This window comes from Rosa chinensis, chromosome 6, assembly GCF_002994745.2.
Source record: "Rosa chinensis cultivar Old Blush chromosome 6, RchiOBHm-V2, whole genome shotgun sequence".
In the NCBI taxonomy this organism is placed as follows: Eukaryota; Viridiplantae; Streptophyta; class Magnoliopsida; order Rosales; family Rosaceae; genus Rosa; species Rosa chinensis.
The window spans coordinates 45,547,209-45,571,756 of record NC_037093.1 but is presented as its reverse complement, the minus strand read 5'-3'; the positions used below and the strand labels follow the sequence as shown (position 1 = coordinate 45,571,756).

Below are 24,548 nucleotides of genomic sequence, written 5' to 3'. Positions count from 1 at the left end.
AATTTGGAAAGAAAATATGGTATTGTCGGCTTGTGTTTTGAAAGAAGTATGCATGATTTTGGTGATGGTTTTGAGATGTGAAAAAAATATTTTGAAATTGAATTCTATATTGTTTTGAGTTGTGGAAATGACAATTGTAAAGAGTAGTGAAATTGTGTTTTGAGTTGTGAGTGCGCAATTGTATATCGAGTTGTGATTATAGAATTGAGTTTTGTTGAGGTACCATGGGTCTAGTGTGACTATGCTAATTGTGTAATTTAAGATGTGGGGGCATGTTTACCAGTACTTGTGTGGTGGCTTGTGTGGCAGTACCAATATGGTGATCGGTATAGTAACTTGTGTGGTGATTGTTGCGTAAAGGATGTCAACAGTTGTTGAGTTAGTAATAATTGAGATTGTTGTGGTGATTGGTATTACCTACAGATGAAAGAGTATTGACTTTTAGATTTGTTAATGTTAGAAACCGAAGACTTTAATTAACGTTTAGAGAAAGAGAGAAAGAGAGTGAGACACGAGAAGTATAGTGGTTCGTCTCCCGCCTTAGCGGGAAACTACGTCCACTTGAAAGCTTAACTAGTGTGTTTGGGCCGCAACAAGAGATGTAATGGGATGGATTTTAAGTGGGAGGAGGGGTCCCTTTTATAGGTAAGGGAACCCCTCTCCTTTACATTTTCTTAGATGTGGAATGCAAAACCATTATTCTAGTCTAGAAAGCCATATTGTGGAGGCATGTTGGCAAGGCCGGGAAGGTGGCTTCCCGGCGAGGTATTGGCAGCTTCCGACTACCGTGGCCTAGCCTGGACATCGGGCTACTAGATGCATGTCTCGGTTGGGCGCCACCATGGCTTGTGGGCCGCTCTAAGAGGGTGTTACTTATGCTTGGTGAGATAGCAAATTAGCTTGCTAGTAGAGGTATCTACAAGATTATTATTCATGTTTGAATTGTTTGATTTTGTTATAATCTCCTGAACTAAATTCTATGCTGGGATTATTGTTTTATGAATTGTTTGGTTTTAATGTAATATCCTAAACTACACTTTATCCAGGGGTTACTATGATTTTGATTGATTGATTTTAATGTAATCTCCTAAACTAAACTTTATGCAGAGATTACTATGATTTCTATTGGTGTGATTTCAATGTAGTTTCCTGAACAAAACTATATGCATGGAATACTATGATTTTGGATTGTGTGATTTTAGATGATCTCCTCAACTAATTCTCTATTCAGAGATTACTGATTTTAATTAGTTTAAATTGTGAGTGCAGTTATGGTTTGAGACATACATTTCTTTGCGAGATTGTAGGGAGCTGTGAAATGATTTATAATGTCACAGTGGTGATAAATGCTTGCTATCGAGAGGAAAGAAGTGTGATTATTTAGATTTGTCGTTGAGACTAAAAATGATTTGAATGTCACTGAGGTGACAATTACTTCTATTGAGATAAATGAAGGATGATTTTGTAGATTTTTTTGTTGTGTTTTAAAATGTTTTAAAACGTTACTTGAGTTGGAATTGTTTTAGTTGAAGTTTTGTATAATTGAATGCAGAGTTGAGAGTCAGAGCATGTAGATTTTTAGTCATGAGTTGACTTACTTAAGCATGATATGGAAAGATGTGAACTGGATATTATTGTGATATATGCATATCGATTGTGTTAGATTGAGATGACTTAAGCATGTGTTTCTGCTGTGTTGTTTTGAGTTTACTCACACGAGCTTCAAAAGATTACTGGGTTTGTTATTACAATCTAGTGCACTATTCAATGTGTAGGGGTTTATCATGCAGATTAGGTGAACGTGGTTGAAGCTGAGAGGTCCCTTGCTGTTGCAGTCGTAAGTTTAGGAATTTAATTGTTGTTTCACACTTGTTGTATTCCGCTGTGTAGTGAGTGTGGAGAGTGTGTTTTCTTATTGAATTGTTGTTTAAGTTTAATTCGTAAATTTGGTATAATGTAATATGTGACCTTAAAGATTGAGTTTGTATTGACATTGTGGGTTTAATGCATCATTGTGAACTTGTTTTAAAAAGAAAAAAAATCCCTAGTATTTTGTGTTAATGTCTAAACCATCGCGGCCGGAGTATTTGTATTTGTTAATTTGTTTTAATTGTGCTTGAAAATCATGGCGTGACATCTAATGTTGTGTTTAGTTTGTGAGGCGGAGATTTTGTCATTGCAATTTGGAAGCTAGGAGTCTCAGATATTCCCAAAGCGCTCTTCAAGCGCAACCCATATATTCATTGGGTTATTTTCAACCATATAATCGAGTAGTGTCCATAGTGAAGCAGAGTCGAGTTTGTTCAAGTTTGACATCCTTAAGAAGGGAAAACAAGAACAAATTAGTTTCGGAGCCTGAACGCTTCCACGAAAACAATGTAAATTTCTGAGCATAAATCGCTACCAAGAAATTAATTTCCAAGAGTTTGGGATTATACTGAAACACTGATGTTTCAATTAATGGTTAGGAACAATCTTTGTTCAGTGCTACCACGAATCCAATTTGGAGCAAAGCTTCTATGAATCAATGTTCGGGGTGGAACGAATCCCTACAATTCGGCGTAATCCCACGTTATAAGAAAAGTGGGAGGTAGAAGAAGGGATATTAGAATCCCTGAGTGCAAGAAAGTAAGAATTTTAAATAAAAGCAGCAACTTTTAGAAATGTTTACCCTGAAAAGTTGCTGGCGAGGCTAACTTGAGGGGACGATGAGCGTGGGATGATCCTAGTGAGGTTAGCTGGACACAGGCTCGGGGAAGCGCTAGCAAGGCTGGTTGGGTGCTAGCCGGGTGCTAGCTTAGGGGTTTTTGGGATTTTGGTTTATTGAATTAGAGTTAGGGGTTCGTGCTGATAACGTATTTAAGGACAAGAGAATTTGGGAGAATACTTGGATGCTTTCATTGATAATAATGGTCTCTTTATATAAAAGATTACATGTACAATATTTTGGAGTACAAGGAATCCTAATCAAATACTTAGGAGGGTTTAGTTATATATTGTTTTCCAAATTGGTAAGTAATCTAGTATGAGGGTGCAAACAGCTCAAAATACAATGTACGTACATAATATACCAAGAAAGGACCCTTCAAAAAAAGAAAAAAAATCTACTAAGAAAGGAAAACAAAATCCAATAAATTATTCTTCTATAAGAAGAAAAATTAATAAATTACATTTCCAACTACACGATTTTTTTTTTGTTATAACACCTAACTTCCATATCATTTTCATGCTCACCATATAAATAGAATTGTAATTCCAAGCCATATATCCATCAAAATTTCAATATAACTTAAACAGGCAATAGATATATAGAAAACAGAAAAGTCAAGCTCTCTCCCATGGCCATCATATCTTTCACTCAGCTTGCTCTACTCGCTTTTGCATCAGGTAGATATATCATCCTAACTCCTAAGAAATTTGAGTTACTATCCTCTAATTTATGGTTGCTAACAATTTACTGTTAGCAGCCTTTTAATTTATTAAGTTTTTATCTTATTTGCATGGTGAAGGTTTCAAAAATAATTTGTAGGTAACCACTGCAAGTGGCCTAGTGGTTCTTACTTAGTTGGGTGTGCTCCCCAACCTAGGTTCGAACCCCGAAGCTGTCAAAGTGGCCAGACAGTGTGCTGCAATGCACAGTTGGAGCATTTCACATGCGCCGAAGGGGTTTATCTTAGGCCTAGGAAGCCTTTGAGTTCCCCTTGACAAAGTCAAAAAATAATAATAATAATAATTTGTAGTTGTTGCCTCTTGATTTATTCATGCTCACAATTTCATATAGTTCAATTTCAAAGTAATTTAAGATACAGATTTCTAATTTATGGTAACTAACATTAGCTAACATTGCAAATGGTGGTGACATGCAGTTGCAATTATGAGGATGTTTGTGAAGGCTGATACATGCTTCAAATCAATGGGTTCTTGCGACAACCTTGACTGCAACATAGTCTGTAGGAGTAATCATCTTGGTGGTGTAGGAAAATGTAATGAAACAAATAAATGCAATTGCTATTACTCATGTCCTGGAAAGTCAAACTCATCACCGGCGGTAGTGACACCAAATGATAACTTCTGCACAGCTGCCCAAGGAAAATGTGATGCTGAGTGCGATGAACCGTGTTGCATTCACATCTGTGCAGTTGTATATAAAGGTGGTGTTGGGCATTGTGATGATCAACCTCGTGGTGGATTTAAAATATGTAATTGTGACTATCCTTGCTAGCATCCTTAAGTATTAGTAATAGTTTGAAAGATGATAATCAGTTTTATTCTCCATTGCGTATACAAAATTGAGAGCTCAAGATATTTGATTTTATGTATTGGCAAAATTATATGAAATAAAAATCTCATATTGTTGAGTATTGTCTTTGACATTTTTTTGTTTCATGTTCACAAACAATTACTCTGATATATAAATATAAATATAAACATGAATATCAATATGTATATATATATATATGATTTTTCTCAGGTGCGGACGTCCGTACCAAAATTTCGGTACGGATCACCCACTTTCCAATCACATATTTTGATCTTAACCATTTAGCTTTTAGGTCCTAATGTATAGATCATCTATACAAAATTTCAGCCAATTTGGTGATCGTTAAGGCATCCAAACTGCAATTTACATGAACGAACCGAATCTATCTAACCGGAACCGTTCTTGTACATTGTTGTAATTTGCAGTTTTGGATACCTTAACGATCACCAAATTGGCTGAAATTTTGCAGATGTGATCTATACATTAGGACCTAAAAATTGAACGGTTAAGATGTGAAAATGTGATCGGAAAGTGGGGAAAAACGGGAAATCCGTACCGTCCGCACCGTAGCCGAACTGTATATATATATATATATATAGTGAGAGAAAGAGAGAGAGAGCCCCTCTAATGAGGGATTCCTTTTTTGGTCATTTTAAAAGATTGATTGTTTGACCAACTTTGCAATCACTTATCTACATCTCCACTTATTTAGTTGTCAGGTCTATATGAGTAGACTTAAAAACTGAACAGTTGAAATGTGGATATGTGATGGAAAAGTAGGTATAATTAGAATTTTCGTGGGTTGTTTCTCTTCTTTTTGACAAGAGAAAGATTGGATCCAAGTACAGGTCTGGGCCTGAACAGTATGTTAGTACTTTGGGTTGGGTTTTAATAAAAACTATGAAGGCCTGGACTGTATGGGTCAGGCCGTGACGGGCTGAACCGAGTTTTCGAGCTTACGGGCTAAAACGCTTGGCCCCGGATCATGGTATACGTGGTGGTCCGAGTTAATATTATTGATCCCTATAATTAATTAATAGGGGAAATGCTCATTTACCCAATTTTAGCTTAAAATTTGCCCACTTGCTCCACTAACTGTTTTTTAACCCCATTTACCCAAAACACTCTAAGGGATTATTTCCCCTTTACCCAATTAATTCTTTTTTTATTCTTTTTATTTATTTGTGGGACTTTTTTGCCCTCTCCTTCTTTCTCACTTAGAGGGAGAAGTCATCCTCCACCTTGCCGGACTTCGGTGACCAGTGGGCGGCCCCCGACTCCGGCGGCCGGTGACAGGAATCCGGCGGCAGGTGACCGGAATCCGGCTACCGGACTGGTGACCGGATTCCGGCGTCTGAATTTATTTCCCCTAATAATACCCAGTAACCATATTATTGCCCCCCAGTAATCATATTATTGCCTCCCAATAATCATATTATTGTTGCCCAGTGATCATATTATTGCTGCCCAGTGAATTGTATAAACTCCCAAAACCAAAATGAATACACTACAGGCACAATTGATCAATTTATAATCATATTATTGCCCCCCAGAAATATGATTATTGCCCGCAGTAGAAACATTATTGCCCCTCAAATGAATTTCGTAAACTCTCAAAACCAAAATGAATACACTATAGACACAATTGATCAATGAAATTTATAGTTCAGTTGTACACATTCACTTTTTTTTTCTTTTATTTCCTTCCCCATTCTCAGAGCTCTTCCCATCGAATCATAAACAAAAAAACCATCGAAATCAGGAAAAAAAAAAAATTCTCCTGCCACCCACGCTCCTCCAGCCCGATTCTTGCCGGACCGCCTTCGTCTTCTCCACGTCATGCACCCCATGCCTTCTTCTTCTTCTTCTTCCTCCTGCTCCTCTTCTCTCTTCACTATCCAATCCGTCACAAAATTAAAAGGAAATGGCTGGGCTCGAAATGGCGCTCCTTGTCAGACATGGCTGGGCTCCGATCTCTGAGAGAAAGAAAGAGAAATGGAATTTATCAAAGGATGAGAGACGAGCAGCGTCAGAGAAAGGGATTGCAGCGGTCTGATTCGCCGATGACCTGAGTTGTAGATCTGAGTCAAGGAGTGGGCAAATCGGTTGTGGGCTTCTTCGAGGCAGTTGCAGTCGCAGAGAGCGTGGATGACGCTGCTGAGGTTGAGCGGGTCGGGGCGGTAGCCACAGAGGCGGAGTTGGTCAAGGAGGTTGAGGGCTTGGTCGACATTGCGGTGGTAGGTGCAGAAGAAGAAGAAGATTGAGAGGACCTGATCGGCGGTGGGAGAAGAAAACGAAGGAGGGAGGCCGGCGAGATCCAGTTGAGAGAGTGAGTCTGAGAGAGAGAGAGAGAGAGATGAATGGAATTTATTAAGTAAAACGAGGGTAATACTGTCAATGGATGTTAAATTGGGTAAATGGGAGTAAAAAACTGTTAGTGGAGCAAGTGGGCATTTTTTAGTCTAAAATTGTGTAAGTGGTCACGGCCCCTGTACTTGTTGTTGATTGATTCCCTTAATTTATTTATTTCTTCACCCCATGAAATCGTTCCCACTAAATTTGAGTGATGTTATTTGGTTCGGACCATCACATGACAATTCGGGACCACATAATAATTATTCAAATTGCATTCATAGATTAAGTATCACTACAATCATAGTTAAGTACCTCCTCCACAGACATAGGTGCTTCAGGCATATATAGATAAAATTACAACTTAAATTTAGAGCATCCTATGCTAAAATATGGGCCACCTCATATGGGTCACCTTAAATTAGAGCATAGATGTGGCAAACGGGCCGCTAAGCACGAGCACGGCACGGGCCCGGCAAGCTTAAAAGCGGCCCGGCACTGCCCAAGCCCATTAGTGGCCCGACACGACCCGAGCACGTTAGAATAATGGGCCGGGTTGGGCTTAGGAATATTAGCCAATTGGCCCTGCCCGAGCCCGTAATGGGCCCGACACTGCCCGAGCACGACATATTTGGGTCGGCCCGTTTCAAACACAAAATTTCATTTTGTTTCTAAAAATATTAAAAAACCACAATGATGAGATTTGAATATTAGACCTCTTTATTTAAAATCTTATGACAATTCCACCAATGCTATTTCTTTTATGTTGTCAAAATAGTGAAAAAAATATTATATCCTTGTTTTGACATAAAGTATTTTTTCTAAATATTAAATATATGTTTATGAATAAAGACTAATCTCATAATAATACAACTATAGAATGAAGGAAAGAATAATATGATACTAAATCTTCATTATTTAAATCTTCATTATATTAATAAAGATTAATCTCACAATAATATACTATATTGCTTGAGTTATTTTTTTCTTTCTTTCTTTCTTGTAGTGGAATATAAAAAATTATTAGAAAACTAATCTTAAAAAGCTAAGATTGAGAACAACATTGTAGAACTTAATTTATTTGAATTTTCTAAATAGTTAAATAAAATTATTTTTTATTTATTCAAATTAAAATTTTAAAATCGTGCTTTATAGTGGATAGGCACGAGCACGGCCCGTTTATTGGCCCGGCACGAGCACGGCCCGGCACAATATGGGCTCAGGCCATGGGCCGGACCGGGCTTAATGTTTAAGTAAATGGGCCGGCACGAGCCCGGCAAGATAATATATGGGCCGGCCCAAGCACGACACGAAGCACGACTAGACCCTCTTAAAATGGGCCGGGCCGGTCGTTTGCCAGACCTCTATTAGAGCATCTTGCAACATCGTTTAATCTGCGGGATCATAACCTTTCAAGTTCACTTAACGGTGTGGCTTCTGGAATCCCAGTGGTGCTTGTTTTATGGTTGCCACGGAACAGTCCATACTCTTCTACCCTTTAGCTGGCAGTGGATGATGATAATTCTTTTGTTTCCAAGGAGACGTGTTATGGAGACTATGAGATAGTTGGAGAAATTGAGGTTTGTTCTCTTGCTCATGGCTCTATGTTGTGGTTGGCAACAACAAGAAATCTGGTGGTGTGGCTAACGGAAGCAAGCTTGAGGGTGACGGTGATGAGCTAGGGTTTTTGCTAGTCTTAGGCTCTAAGGATGGCTTATTGGTCATTCGTTAGTTTTTGATTTTTACTTTTCCTTTCAATCTTCTAGGCATGTAGGTCTCTCTAGGAGACCCCCTTTGTAGAGTGACCCTTTGGGAATATGAATAATTTAGAGTTGGTTTTGGAGCCTTCCCTAGTAGTGGCAGGTTATTGGTTACTCGGGGCTTATTCTTAGGGTGAAGTTGTAACCCAATTGTGGGTGAGAAATTGTGTAATGGAATCTACAGTTACTTATTAATGGATTGGCACCCAAATTACACACACACAGAGGCCGGATCAGAAGAGGACCTCCACACAGATGCAAAAGTGCTAACGTTCATCCTCAGGCCTCGATCAGGCGTCGATGGCAGTGTTGTTGTTGCCGGATGAAGACTCTGGACATCTCGGACAGCGTCGCCATCAAGGTGAAGGCTCAGGTGATCGAATTTGAAGGCGTGTGCGGCGAGCTCGCCTGAAACTGTGGAAGCACCATCAAGGTCGACTTTGAACTCTTCATCGACGAGTCTAGCAACAAGAAGAGGCCTAACATCGAGGTCTGGTTCTGTCCAGCAAGAGCAGCGCCACTAAGAGCAAGTTCACCCGTCGGGTCATCGGGTCAGTTATTATTCACTGCTTTTTAGTATTTATTTCCACCCTCTAAATCACGGACACAGTTTCCAAACTAACCTAGGTCATCGAGTCAGTTTGCAGGTCACGAAATTGACCCAGGTCGGTTTGGAAACTGTGCCCGTGACCCAGAGGCTGGAAATAAATATAAAAAGTAGTGAATAGTAAGTGACCCGGTGACCCAACGGGTGAACCTGCTCTAAGGGAACCGTTTTTTTTTTTTTGCCATTTTAATGGATCCCTTATGAGGCCCACTTTTCTATTGTAATTTGTGGTATCTCAACTGTTCAATTTTTTTTAATTTTTTTTTTATCCTAATGTATAAATCATTTCTGCAAATTTTCAACCAAATTGATGATCATTAAGGTATCGAACTACATTAAATCAATGGACGAACCGAATCTGCCCAACCTGAACCATTCGTGTTCATAATTGTAAATCACAGTTATGAATGCCTTAATGATTATTAATTAGGCTAAAAATTTACAAAGATGATCTACTCATATATATCTAAAAACTAAACGGTTAAGATGTGAATATGTGATCAAAAAGTGGGTCTATTGAGTAATCCCTTAAAATGACAAAAAAAAAAAAAGAATCCCTCACTAGAAGAGCCCTAAAGATCAAACCCTGCAATACCCTTTTTTTTTTTAGGGTTTTGCCCCTATGCCTAAAAACACTCCATATTTTGTCCAAACAAACCAATAAGTTGGTATTATGCCCATTTACACAAAGCTTTTTTTTTTAAAAAAAAAAAAAAAAAAAAAAAAACCCACCCCATTCCCACCCTTGATGGGGCTCGAACTCTTGACCTCTTATATATGAGACCAAAGCCTTACCACCCCACCAAACACACACACCCACACAAAGCTTAATTTTATTTACTTTACATTTCCATAAATTGTTAAAAATAGCTCGGGTGTCCAAAATAATCAAAGAAAAATTTCACGAACATGTCATGTAGTGCATGTTATTATTGTATCCGAAGCCTTGTATCCACGGTCGTCACATCGTCGGTCAACCAAGAAGACATACAAGTCACGACGGTTGACCAATTCGATCGAATTCTAAAATATGGTAAAATTGGCTAATTTTTTTTTACCATACTCATAATTTATTGTAATAATCTCATCCAACGGTCGGTTTTCCCATTTTCTTTGAACTGATAGAGGTCGCCCTTTGAAGTGTATGATATATAAATATAGGTTTATAAAAGTAACTAAGTTTGACCTAGTTGATCGAATTCGAAACGAGAACCAAATTGGCTGGATTTTTTATAACCACCATAAAACATTACAATCTCTCCATCGAACGGTTGGTTTCTCCAAATTCATTTTCCACATCATGGTTGCTTTGGAATGAACCTCAACAATTTAAATGCAATGTATAAGTCATACAACTTTAGGAGGCAAATTGGTATAGGCCAACGTTTTTGTAATTAATATTGAAAATTTTATCTTATGCCCACGCACATCCATCGATGGAATATTTACAAACGTGATGTGAAAAAATAAGCACATTTCGTGGTCGTCACACCATCGGTCAACCAAGAAGACATACAAGTGACAACTGTTGACCAATTTGATTGGATTCAAAAATATGGTGAAATTGGCTAAATTTTTTACCACACTCATAATTTATTGTAATAATCTCATCCAATAGTCGGTTTTTTCATTTTCTTTGAATTGATAGAGGTTTTCCTTTGGAGTGTATGATATATAAATATATGTTTATAAAAGTAACCAAGTTTGACCTAATTGATTGAATTCGAAACGAGAACCAAATTGGCTGAATTTTTTACAACCACCATAAAACATTACAATCAGTCCATCGAGTAGTTGGTTTCTCTAAATTTATTTTCCACATCATGGTTGCTTTAGAATGAACCTCAACAATTTAAATGCAATATATAAGTGTTATACAACTTTAGGAGGCAAATTGGTATAGGGCCATAGGCCAACGTCTTTGTAATTAAAATTGAAATTTTTATCTTATGTTCACACACATCCATCAATGGAATATTTACAAACGTGATGTGAAAAAATAAGCACGTTTCGCGGCCGTCAGTCCATCGGTCATCCAAGAAGACATACAAGTGAGGACGGTTGATCAATTCGATTGCATTCAAAAATATGGTGAAATTGGCCAAATTTTTTACCACACTCATAATTTATTGTAATAATCTCATCCAACGGTCAGTTTTCCCATTTTCTTTGAATTGATAGAGATTGCTCTTTGGAGTGTATGATATATAAATATAGGTTTATAAAAAATTAGTATTTTTAAAGATTTATTTGTAAATAAAGCCCGCAAGGCCCGGCCAGAAAAAGCCGGCAAGGCTCGGCCTGGAAAAGCCTGCGAGGCCCTCTTTATATGGACGGGCGGGCTTGGATCTTGCGATTTACAATAAAGCCCGGCCAAGCCCGACCCGTTATTATTTAAAAATGTAATAAGGCCCGGCCCGATGACGAGGCCTATTTAGGGTAGTGCCTAATATATCCTATGTTAACTTTTTAGTTAAAATTTTCCTTTTTCTTGGAAAAACCTGTTTCCTTAAACTTTGCGAAAACAAAACTGGCTTTTAACATGCCAAAATTTTTTAGCTAACAGCTCTCTGCCTAGCGGTTACTCAAAACATGTGGAATCACTGCTGCTTGTTTCTAGACAGAGTAAAGAAAAGTTTCTTCTTTGAAACAGAATATCTAAACTTCAAGGTTGTATAGGATAAAGGCATAAGATAGAATAATATGAACTTAAATTTGAAATTTTGACGAAGAGGATGAGCAATCATAAATTATTTATTCAAACATAATTACAAGCTAAGAACTCAGAGCCTCATTCTCAGGTAAATAGGTAAAAACTGTTTAGCTATCCATGAGTATGATTATAGGAACTTACTTGAAATGAAAGCACACTACTTCACACGATTTCTTACAAAGAGAATTGAACACACTGCTACTATGGTTGTCTTACTTCTTGAGAGAAAATTATTCTGCTCAATTTTCTGATGCCTTACAAACTGACTCTAAAGCTCCTTATATAGGGAGCAGAACTCAAACTGGAATTCAAAACATAAAAATGTATAGGACAACTCCATTATTTTATGCTTTTGTGAGTGCTCCGGATGATTGAGGTCGAGTGACAAAAGCAGATTCCCCTTGGTGCAGTGTTTGTTACCTTCTTCTTTTTGAAAAGCAAAAGATACCTTTCTGAAAAGTAAAAGTTGCTTTCGGTGCCTTGTACTCCTGTTTCTTCACATGTTTTCATCTGTTTCTGAATTGTGGCCTAGGACAAAAGAGTTGTTTTCCATCCTACCTATGGTTATGTTTTCTTCTACATCTATATCTTCATATATCTTGTAGTGGTTGTGATTTTCAATCTTTTCGACCCACTGAAAACAAGCTAAAGTGGAGTCGATTTTCTTTTTCTTGAGAGATAGAAAAAGATCACTACTAATAATTAACCTCAGGATGATCATAAGCAGTTATTATGATTTTCTCTCTTGTTGTCAGGATTGGATTTTCAGTATCTTCTTCGTTGATCTTTTTGATATATTCTAGAGACATGGCCTTCATCTAAGGAATGCTAGAATTTAGTTGGCCATTGTATCCTTCACATGCAGGTTGAAGATATTTTTCTTGAATAATTCTCACATAATGGTATGGAGAAATATAGTCAACTTCTCCATTTTTCCTCTAGATCCACTCTGGTGGAGTATGTTAATGTACAAGATTCAGCGGTAGTGAACCTTCATCAACGCAGGTACGATGGGCAGACCGCTACTTGTGATGTTCTTGTTGCGTCCACTATCTGTCAAATAAAATACACAGGACGTTAGAGGGAGACTGCGGTTGGCGGTCTTATCTACTCCAATGCCTAAGTTAGTCAATGTATTTGTGTTGACAGAATAATGTTAGGTAAGTAGTAAATGCGTAATCAATGAGGAGAGAGGAGTGGACCTATTATAGGTGGGGAAGAGACTAATCTCTTCCTTGTTTTCGATGTGGGACTAATATGCTTCTATTCCCAGTTTCTGATACTTCAGCAAGGTGATATTGGTGTGCGCATGGCGGGGCGTTAAAGGTGAACCTAGGCTGAGCAGGAGCTCAGGCGATAGCCTGTCTGGTGGTATTTTCGTAGGTCACACCCTTGATGGCTATTTGGAACCGCTATCGATAGCATGAGTGTGGCTCATTATAGCTAATTATGCTTTAGCTATAATGCTCATGTACTTGATGTCCCCTTGGCGGGCAACCTACTACGTGACAACTAAGGGTTGGGAATACGACGCGGCCTTGAATAAAAAGGGGCCAACCTATAAAATTAAGTCGAAGTTTCAACCTATCCGAGGTTGCCGCTGTTCCTTTTTTTTTTTTTTTTCTTTTTTTCGTTGCTTCAATTCCGCAATATTCAGAACTAATGCTTCCCTTCTTCTTTGTGTGTGTAGCGGGGTTGCGATTTGTGTTAACGCCGCAGGAAGAGTGTCGCTTTGCTAGAATCACAGGTTGCTGGAAGAATCACAACCTTCTCGATCTGCAGCTATTGACTGGCTAGGAGTTGCTGGTGCAATTAAATTTGACTCAGTTCCTAGGTACCTACCGCTGAGTACGTGTTCTTTTTTTAAATTTTTTTTATTTTTATTGCCCTATCAGTTTAACTTGACGTTGGTTTTCTGCAGACCCCGTTCCTGGTAACAAGTTGAGTCATGCGGCGTTTGATAAAGCTATGGATAGCGTCGGCCTAGACAACTACTTAGAAGGCATGTTCGTGGCAGCTTTGAATGCATGGAAGACGACCGTTGACCCCAAGAAGAAGGAGGTCAGCCCCGCTGAGGAAGAGGTTGTCTTGGAGATGCCTCATCACTCCCATCTCCCTGCTGCGGAGGAAACAGTTGTGCGTTCGACCGCCACCCAACCAGCGCACGTAATGGTTAGAGGAAGGGGTTCTGGTTGCCCGGACTGTGGTCCAGAAGGAAAAGGCCGCGCCGCAGAAAGATCTCGGCGGCGGTGAGGCCGTTACCAAAGTTGACCTGGAGCCGGATGCCTTGGCAAGGATAGTTGCCGCTGGTACCGCTCAGGGTGCTGCCCTTCAGAGGAAATAGCGACAGAACAATGGTGGGGAGGGTAACGACGCGGTGGACAACATGTCTATTTCCTTGCACCAACAACAAAAGAGGGCGCGGAAGGATGGTAAGGCGGTTGTTGCCGACGCCGGTGGGTAGGTTCCATCGAGCGGCCTTGACTCCTTCTCTTCATATGCCGAATTCCTCACCGACAGCGAGCAGGAGTTACTCTTCAGCATCTGCTAGCAGTTGGGGTTTGGGGGCATGAATGGCACCGTGCTAGACACTCCACTGCAACAGTCGCCATTCAGCTTGGCCTTTGGCCATCTTGTAGTCGAGCTGAGTGAGTTGTTCTTTACGGTCTCCAAACCATCCATTGTGAAGGTGCAGCTGCGCGCCGAAGTCGACAGTCTACGATAGGAGCTGGCAGATGTGAAGAAACGACTCCAGGAGTGTGAGCAGTAACTCTCTAAGGCGGAGGTCGACTTGGTGGATACGCGGGGTAAGCTGGAGGTTGCGGTCAATCGGGACGTGCAGCACAATGTCCAAGTGGCGAAGCTGCGAGAGGAGATTACCCGCATTGGCGAACAATTGGCGGCCAAGGTTAAAAGGCTGGACATTGTGCAGCGGGAGTCCGCAGCCCGATCGGAAGAGGTCAAGCGTTTGCAACGGCCGTGCCGAGGGTTAGGAAGCAGAGAAGGAAAAGTTAGCCATTGCGGCTGTTGAGGCCTTCAAGCAGTCGAGGGAGTACAAAGATGCGCTGACTAACGCCAGCATAGCTGGTGCTACAGCCAACTTCCGCAAGCTGGATGCAAAGGGCTTGATCAACTGGGATAAGGAGGCTCAAATGCAAGCTGGGCCGAGTCAGCCACAGAACCCCAAAGGTGGACCCGACTCCTCACAGCCCGAAGGTGTGCGGTCTGGTAGCGGTGAGTCTGTCCAGCGGATGGGTGAAGGTTTTCAACAGTCGCCGATGCCGACTGTCTCCGATGCCTCCTATGCCCGATTCATGGCTGCCAACACCCACGACGATGGGACGATGATTACTTCGAGTCCTACCGCCTCCAGGTCTGATCAGACAAGCCGCTCAATGGCGCAGCCCACGCAGGTGGATGGTGATGGTGCCGCAGCCCCCAAAGGAGAGTCATGAGATGTTTAAGTGTTTATTTTTGTATCGCCGCTGAGGCAGTTTATGCTTTGTATTGAAACAATGTTTTGGATGGGGAGTCCCAACATAAGTTTACAATGAAGTGATGTTATTTTTATCTCTGAATTTTTTTTAAGTGTGGGATTGCCGCTGGCAAATACTTGTTTTGTATGAGTGTTGATATACCGCTAGAGCTTCTCTTATACTTTTGTATGTCAATGAAACATTAAGGGAATTAAAATTGTTCTAAGTGCATGAAGTATCGGACATGGTCCGCTGAGCGTTATTGGCGTTGCCAGTTAACTGTTTGTGCTGTGGAGAACAATGGTTTGAATAATTGCTCGTTTCATTGATAATTTAGCGTTCAACGTTTACAAAAGAGTGAGAGTACCCGTTGGGTAGCTTCCCTTAGCTAAATATTGTGCAAAAATTTAGCTGAGTCAAGATGCTCGAGGGTCAGCAGTATGATTACTTGTAGTAATTCCGAAGGTGCTTGGCGGTAGTGATTGTCGTCAGCGGCTCCGCTTCTATCCATTTGTTGTTGTAATCGATGGCGACAATTATGTACTTGAACTTTCCCCTAGTGATTGGTAAGTCGAGGCCCCAAGTGGAGTGAATCCATGGTCCGATGATTATTGAGTGGGGCTCCGCTGGGGCATGAGGGAGGTCAGCGTATTGCTGACACTTGTGGTAGGACCTAGAGACTTCTCTGGCGTCGTCGCCGAGTGTAGGCCAAAAGTATCCTTGAAGCATGGTGCGATTTCCAGAAATCTGGCGCCTGAATGATTTCCACATTCCCCTGCATGTATCATTGCCATAACCACCTTTCCTTCTTCTGGGGTCAAGCATTGGAGGTTGAGGTGGGTGAATCCCTGGCGGTAGAGCTTGCCGTTTTGCATGTTATAGCAGGTTGCTCTTCTCTTGAGCTGTCGTGCCTCGACCTTGTTGGCGAGGAGTGTTCCATTATGCTTGTATTTTATTATTTCATCCATCCAGCTAGGATTGACCTCAACGTTGAATATTTCCGCTAGGGTTTTGGTGATGCCTGGCTTGTCAAGACATTTTACCCTTATGTCTGTCGGACTTTGGTGTGGTTGAGCGGTTGCCAATCTTGCGAGAGAATCTGCCTTAGCGTTTTTTTTCTCTGGGGATTTGTGTGATGGTGTGGAACTTGAATGTTCTGAGCAAGGTTTTTACTTACCCTAAGTACGTCGTTAGCTATTTATCCTTGGCTTGGAAGCTGTCATTGACTTGGTTGACGACTAGTTGGGAATCTCTGAATATGTTGACACTATCAGCGCCTAAGTCAATGGCAAGGAGTAGGCCTGCAATGAGTGCTTCATACTCTGCCATGTTGTTTGAAGCTTTGAAGTTGAATTTCAGCGCGTACTCTACATTTAGTCCTCCTGGCCCTGTCAAGATGATTCCCGCTCCACAGGCCTTGGTGCAGGAGCCGTTGACATGGAGGTTCCATTTTGACTGTTGCTTGGGTGTTGGTTCTTCGGTGGTTTCCGTGGCTATGCTGCCTTCTTCTACCCCTAAGGTGGGTTCATCTTGACGTTCAGTGAGCTCAGCGATGAAGTCCGTTACAGCTTGGCCTTTCACAGAGGTTTGTGGTTTGTATTGGACGTCTAACTCGCTGAGCTCGATGGCCTACTTGCTGAGGAGGCCGGAGTGCTCGGAGTTCTACATTACTTGGTTCTACGGTTGGTTTGTCAGGACATGAATTGTATAGGCTTGGAAGTATTGGCGGAGACGTCTAGCGGTGATGATGAGTGGGAGAGAGAGCTGCTCCAGGGGTGTATCTTGTCTCAGCGCCGTTCATACCTCTGCCTGCATAGAATACCAGGAGCTCGTCCTATCCCTCTGCCGATGTGGATACCGCAAGGTATATGTAAAGTATCTCACCTTGTACGGGAATGGAGAGGAGTGGGATTGCTGCTAAATATTCCTTCAAACTTTGGAATGCCACCTCACAATCCGAGGTCCAATTAATTTCCATCTTGTGGGTCCTCTTCATGGCTTTGAAGAATGGGAGACATCTGTCAGTGAGCTTAGAGGTGAAATGAGAAAGGGCGGTTAGCTTGCCCTAGAGGCTCTGAACGTGCACCTTCCACTCCGGGGACTTTATGTTGAGGATGGCTTGTACCTTATCGGGGTTAGCCTCTATGGCTCATTCGCTGATAATGTAGCCCAAAACTTTGCTAGCAGTGAAGCCAAAAAAGCACTTCTCGGGGTTGAGGCACATACAATAGGCTAAGAGAATGGTGAATATGATGCGGAGGTTTGCCACGTGTCCGCTGGGTTTGATGCTCTTGACTAGCATGTCTTCCACGTATACCTCTATTATTTTACTGAGGTGCTCCGCGAACATGGCGTTCATCAACCGCTGGAATGTTGCTCCGACGTTCTTCAATCTAAAAGCATGACATTGTAGCAGTATAGGCCTTTGTCGGTTGTGAAGGTGGTGCACTCTTGGTCATCGGGGTTCATCTTGATTTGGTTGTATTTGGAGAAGGCGTCCATCATGCTGAGCAGCTCATTTTCTGCTGTTGCGTTGACCAGTTGGTCAATGCGGGGTAGCGGGAAACTATCTTTGGGGCATGCCTTGTTAAGACCTTTGAAGTCTACGCATATTCGCCATTTTCCGCTAGGCATTTTTAGCATGACCAAGTTGGAAATTCATTAGGGATAATTGACTTGGCGGATGAACCCAATGCCTTATAACTTTGCGACCTCTTCCCCTATTGCAATATATCTTTCTTCGTCAAAGGCCCTTTTCTTCTATTTGATCGGATAGAAAGATGGTTTAATACTTAACTTATGCTTGATGATTTCAGGGGAGATTCCCGGCATGTCAGTGTAGGACCATGCGAATACGGTAGCGTTATCTCACAGAAATTTTGTGAGTTCCGCCGCTATCTCTGGGGTGAGCTGAGCGCCGATGTAGACCGTCCGCTTAGGGTGTTCATCAGAGATGCTGATGACCTATAAGGATGTTTCCGGGTTGACAAGTTCCTTTTTTACATACTTCTTTTCGTCGTCTCTAGGGTCTTCAATTGTATCTGTCAGCGGCACATGATTTCCTACCGTTAGGATCTCATGGCGGCGCACTGACCACACCACTGTTGTTGAGTAACATTCTCGTGCTAGCTGTTGGCTTCCCTTCACACAGCCCGTGATGTTGGGTGTAGGGAACTTCATGAGAAGCATGTATCCGGCTATGATGCACTTTAGCTTGTTAAGTGTCAGTCGACTGATGATGGCATTGTAGGAACTGAAGCAATCGACAACAATAAATTAGATGTGTACCTCTGCTGTGCATAAGCTAGCGCTGATGGATAGGCGCATGTAGTCAGAACCCAGTGGTTATGTGATGTCACCAGAGAAGCTAAGCAGCAACACGTGATCCTGGAGTAGCTTTCTGTTCCATTAAAGTTGGTTATAGTAGCCATTGAAGATGACATTGATAGCAGATCCGCTGTCAACGAGGACCCTCCCCACTGACCATTTGTCGAGTATGGCGTCGATCAAGAATGGATGGTCGTGGGGGAGATGTACTCCGCATTCTTCTTCCTCAGAGAAGGTTATGGGTTCCCACCCAGATCTTGGTAGCTTAGCGGATCTCTCATAACGGATGTTGCAAACTTCTTTGGGGTGGTTGGCGCGCGCATAACGGTTCCTTGCCCTATGAGACATGTTGCCGATAGGAGCACCTCCGTCAATGGTGTTGATACGACGTATGGGCTCGATATTGGCAACTACTGGTGGTGGTTGTCGCACTTTGAATTGTTCCAGCTTGCCATTCCGATACAAAGTCTCGATTGCTGTTTTAAGAGCGTTGCAACTATTGGTGTTGTGACAGCTATCTTCGTTGTATTTACACCACTTACTGGTGTTCCTCGATTTGCATACTCTCGGGTATTTTCTTGGAGGTGGCGGTGGGATTTGGTCCTTACACTGATCATATATCTCTTCATATTGTGAGGACTATAAACACTACATACCTTTGGGAAGATTCTGTCTGCTTGTTATGGTTATCCCCGTGGAATGAGCGATTGGTCTTGTTATGGTATTGATGATCCTTTTACCGCTTGCTCTGGTAGTTGTTTTGCTGCCGTTCCCACTTTTTGTCAGTTGGCGGTGTGGCAGGGATTTTGTTAGTGGTTTCCTGTTGACTGGAGGAAGGCTAAGTTGACTTTTCTGCCGTTTGTGGAGGTGGTGGGGTTTCTCCGAATGTGATGAATTATGCCTGCGCATGGATGACAACCTCTCTCATGACGTGGTCATATGCCGTGTTTGGATAATTGTAGTTTAGATGATAGAGAAATAGTCCCTTTAGGAGTCCTTGCTTAAAGGCTGCCAGTGTCATCGTCTTGTCAAGGTCGTGGCACCGAGATGCCGCTGCTCTCCACCTTGTGACGAATGCCTTCAATGTTTCTTCTATGCCCTGCTTGACGCTAAACAATTGGCTTATGTTATGATGTCCTGCGGTCAAAAGGATAAACTGAGATAGGAAAGTATTCGATAGTGCATGGAATGAGTCGATGGATCCCGGTGGGCCTCACTACCCAACGTCTCACTGAACAAATGGCAGAGGGTGGCATCATCAAACCCCTTGTTGTTAGTTACCTTCTTGAAGGTGTCCATATGGATAAAAGGATCAGTGAGGCCGCTGTACTGTGCCATTTTTGGAGTTTTTTCAAGTGCTGGTCTAACTGCCTGTAGGATTCTGGCGGTAAATGGTCATGACCTTGATGCAAAGAGCGGATTTTGGATTGGTGCTGGGGCGCCTGTCTCAGCCCGGATCATTCTTTGCTCCAGTTGCTACATTTTTTCCAGGATTAGAGTGGCTGCGTCACCAGCGGGTCCTGCCTGGAGGTTCCGCTGAACTAACTCCCGTTTGGGGACAGGCAGGTTGCCCTCGGTTCTTGCTCTGGTTGCGTTGTAGTTGGTGCGCGGTTGTGATTCCGCTTCTTGTTCTCTCATTAAATGTGGGGGAGGTGGATGACCCATTCCCATCAGCTCGGATGGGTTCAACAAGACTTGCATCTGTATGACTGGTGTGGGTATTAATCTTCCGCCGCTGGGTGGACTACGTCTGGTGCTTTGTGATTGTTAGCTCTGTGTTGGTTTCCAGCGCCTTCTTTAGCTCGTCGAATTTTGACATCAGCGTGACCACTTACTTCTGGGCTTCAGCCTTTTCCTTATATTCTTCCTCGCGCTCCCTATTTGCCTTGTAGAGGTCCACCAGTGCCAGCTCATACTTAGCGATAAGGTCCTGGCCAGGTGGTTGGTGGCTGCCGCCTAGGTGGGCCTTCGCCATGACCTAAGTCCGAGGGACTTGAGGTGTTTCCAGGGGCTCTATGTTGGGGTTGACAGGAGTGTTGAATAGTGTGCTGTTAACGTTAGCCGCTAGTTGAATAGTGGTATGTTTGTTCTTCGGTGATTTCTCTGCTACCGTTAGTCATGGTGATTGTTGTGGTGGGGTGACCTTTTGCTCAAGGATTTCCACAGACAGCGCCAATGTTAATGTCTACGATTCAGCGGTAGCCGAACCTTGATCAACTCGGGGCCGAGGGGCGAACCGCTACTTGTGATATTTTTGTTGCTTCTGCTATCTATCAAATAAAATACACAGGGTGTCAGAGGGAAACCGTGGTTAGCGGTCTTCTCTACTCTAATGCCTAGGTCAATCAATGTATTTGTGTTGACAGAATAACGTTAGGTAAGTAGTAAATGCGTAATCAATGAGGAGAGAGGAGTGGACATTTTATATGTGGGGAAGAGACTGATCTCTTCCTTATTTTTGATGTGGGACTGATATGCTTCTATTCCCAGCTTCTGATACTTTAGCGAGGTGATATTGGTGCGGCGCGTGGCCGCGCATCAACGGTGATCTTGGGCTAAGCCGGAGCTCAGGCGATAGCCTGTCTAGTGGTGTTTCTGTAGGTCACACCCTTGATGGCTGTTTGGAACCTCTATTGGTAGCATGAGCGTGGCTCATTATAGCTAATTATGCTTTAGGCAAATGCTCATGTAAGTACAGAGTAGACCTGAACTTCAACCTAAAAATGCAGTCATTTTTTCTAACATTTTTTACTGTGTTAACTATGATGGCTGACAATCCTTTTAGATCATCATTTGTCTTTGTCCAGATATTATGGACAAACCATTTTCAACAAGCCAGAGCTTGTGTTCTTGAGGATGTTCACTCTGAACATCAACTACATATCTTCTAACATAAGGTCCAAGGACAATAAAGAGGGTTTGAGGAGGACATGAGCTGGGACTTCCATTAAGATTATGACAGTCAAACCATTATGATTCTTTAAGTGCTAAAGTAGGAACTCTAGCTAAAACTCATGATGGAGTTATTTTGCTTTTTGGCAAAGCAACAGCCTTAAACGATCTTGATAAGCCTTTACCGTCTACCGTTTGAGACGGGTTAGCCAATCTTTTACCCTAGGATTGATCAGTTTTGGCTAATCCTTTTGGAGTTAGCAAGAATCTTTTGAGGATTTTTTTTCTTTTGATTCCTCAACATCTTCAGGCTCTTTTCCAGGTCTCTGGTTGTTGGGGTTGCGACCTTTATCGTTTTCTCTTCTATTGAACATTGTCATTTCTCTCATTAAAGCGTCAGGAAGATAGCTCTTGTTTCCTGCAATCAATTCAACATTATAATCATTTGGTTAAGAAATAATTGCCAATTTGCTAACCTTCCTCTATCAGCAGCTTTATCAAGTTAAAAAATTTTGAAATTTTTTACTCTAGCGCAATCAGTGCATACAGTAAAAGGTTTTCCTGGAAAAGCTAGAGGATTCAAAATTGTTATCTTGACTGGCAAGATTTCTTTTTCTCTCGTAGGATAATTTTTTTCTACAGGACTGAACTTGCCACTACAAAATTTACAGATTTTTTCAATGTTAGTTCCAGGTGTTTTTGCCAGGACATTATCACTAGGATCAGTTTGGAGTATGATTTCATCATTCTCTTTTGCAGAGTGATTTTATCTGCTTCACAATTTTTTCATCATCTTCTGTGAAGTTCTATTTTCTTTTGGAGCTTGTTTTAAGAGATAACATTGGTGTTAATCCCGAGATGTTGGGAATGAAATCTCTCCCATAGTTAATGACTCCTAAAAATCTTTCTAGACTTTTAGCATTAGGAATTTTATTTGGGAATTTCCAGATTTTCTCAAGGACGTGAGGTTGAAGCTTTATTACTCCATTCTTGATGTTTATTCCAAGAAAATCAACTTCATCTAGGATAAAAAAGACTTTCTTTTCTTCTAAGATGATTTCATGCTGAATTATTAACTTAACAACTTCATAGAGGTGTTTTATGTGTTCTTCTCTGTTTTTGGAGAAGACAAGGATGTCATCAATATAGATGACACATAATTTAGCAACGTGTTTGAAGATTTCATCCATCTTTCTTTGGAATATTGAAGGGGCTTGTTTTAAGCCAAAAGGTATTACCAACCATTCGTAATGACCTTGTGGTGTTCCAAATGAAGTAAGAGCAACACTATCTGGATGCATCTTGATTTGCCAAAAACCCGACTTTGCATTGAATTTTGAAAAGGCTTTAGCTCCTTTGAGCTAATTTATCAAGACTTTAGCTCCTTTTAGCTAATTTATCAAGACTCTTGCTTGAGTTATCCGGTAACCGTCTTTAACGGTCTTCTTATTGACATCTCTATAGTCAATCACCATTCTTATTTTGCTTGATTTCTCACATAAAATGCTGGAGCATGATGAGGACTAGTAGATGGTCGAATTAATCTGTTTTTCAAGAGGTCTACTATATCTTTTATGAATTCTTTTTAGGGTAAAAATCACAAATAGTACCTGAACTATACCTCAATTTTATCAATGGTACCTAAACTTCAATTTTGATCACAACTAGTACCCGAACTTTTCGATTTCATTTTAAATGGTACCTAGAGCCACCTTAGGTCACTATTCCGACTAAAAAGGGCATGTGAGGCGATCATAATGATGATCTTTGGTGATTTCAAGGGTTGCGATCATAGCGATGATCTTTTTGGTAGTAGGCTTTCCTTGAACTTTTATTTTCATTTTTTTAATTTTTTTTTGGATTTGGCTTTTTTTGGCCGGAATAGTGACCGAAAGTGGCTCTAGGTACCATTTAAAATGAAATCAAAAAGTTCGGGTACTAGTTGTGATAAAAATTGAAGTTCAGGTACCATCGATAAAATAGAGGATAAGTTCAGGTACTATTTGTGATAATAACCCTTCTTTTTATCTTCCTCTTTGTATCGAGGAATGGCTTTAACATGACATATTCGTGTCATGTAGTCTCAATTCACAGACTACTGGGAGTTTTTACTAGAATTTCTGAGGGTCAACATCTATGTTCTGTTCGAGCATTTTCTTGATTTTATCAACAGTAGGGATTTTCTGAGATTCAAGCTTATTTTGGAAGTGCTTAAGGTTATGCTCATGGATGAGCAGTTCTTCTTGTTCTTTAATTTGAAGTATAGTTTCAAATCTAGGCTTATAGTCACCACTATTTCGTTGCCACTTCTAATATTGAGTAGTAAAGTTTAGACCGACTATACTTTTGGCTTGTATAAGTCTACCTGCCCAAAACATTCTATCTCCTTTTTTGAAGCCGACAGCTTCTTCATCTTGGACAAATCTCTGCTGGAGGAGGAAATCATTTCCTAGCAGGAAATTTGCACCTTGTCCTTCTGACTGCCAGAGATATTTGATGATAAATGTTCCTCCACCGACGCTGATTTAAACATCTTTAGCTACTTTGTTCATGGAAATCTGACTTCCATCAAATTGAACACCCTTAGCTATTCTTTTATTATCTTCTGGAAAGTTCTTCTGGAATTGCAAATCTTTTTGCAACAGTAAAATATGATCCATTATCTAAAAAGGCATGTAAATGATATTTTTTGTGATCAGGAAATTTTAATTCAATCTCTATGTAGTTGCTGTATCTACCTATAGAGATGTTTTTTGAATGTTGAATCTCTTCTTGAGCCTGTTCTTGTGGTACAAATGGTTTACATTCTTCAGGACTGTTTTCTAATTCAACTAGTTCTATATTTTGATCTATCTTTTCTTCCTCTTTTTTTGGAGAAGATAGAGCAATTTCTTAAGTAGTTTTTCGAATTAAAACTTCTGAATTTCTTTCTTTCTGTTCACATAAATATTCTTCATATTCTTGTTCTGCCAGTTGACTTATAGTGCCATTTTTTGTTTTTCTTATTGCTTCAGCTATGAAGCATTCCTTGTGATAAGTCTTTTTTGACTCTTCACAAAACATAGGAAGTCCATTATTTTCTTGACATAGGCAGTAGTCACAAACGAATGTGCCAGGGTTAACCTGATATGAAGACATTATTTTTTCTGTCTTGCTTTAT

General features: G+C 41.0%; 1 protein-coding gene across 1 annotated transcript; it reads right to left on the bottom strand.

The window, feature by feature from the left end:
• Positions 1-18,577: 18,577 nt before the first annotated feature.
• On the bottom strand, positions 18,578-19,834 carry LOC112171412. Its single transcript, XM_024308599.1, has 3 exons — positions 19,717-19,834; positions 19,398-19,633; positions 18,578-19,105 (listed from the first exon to the last, which is right to left on the bottom strand). The coding sequence occupies exons 1-3, from the start codon at positions 19,832-19,834 to the stop codon at positions 18,578-18,580; spliced, it is 882 nt and encodes a 293-aa protein (XP_024164367.1).
• Positions 19,835-24,548: the final 4,714 nt, after the last annotated feature.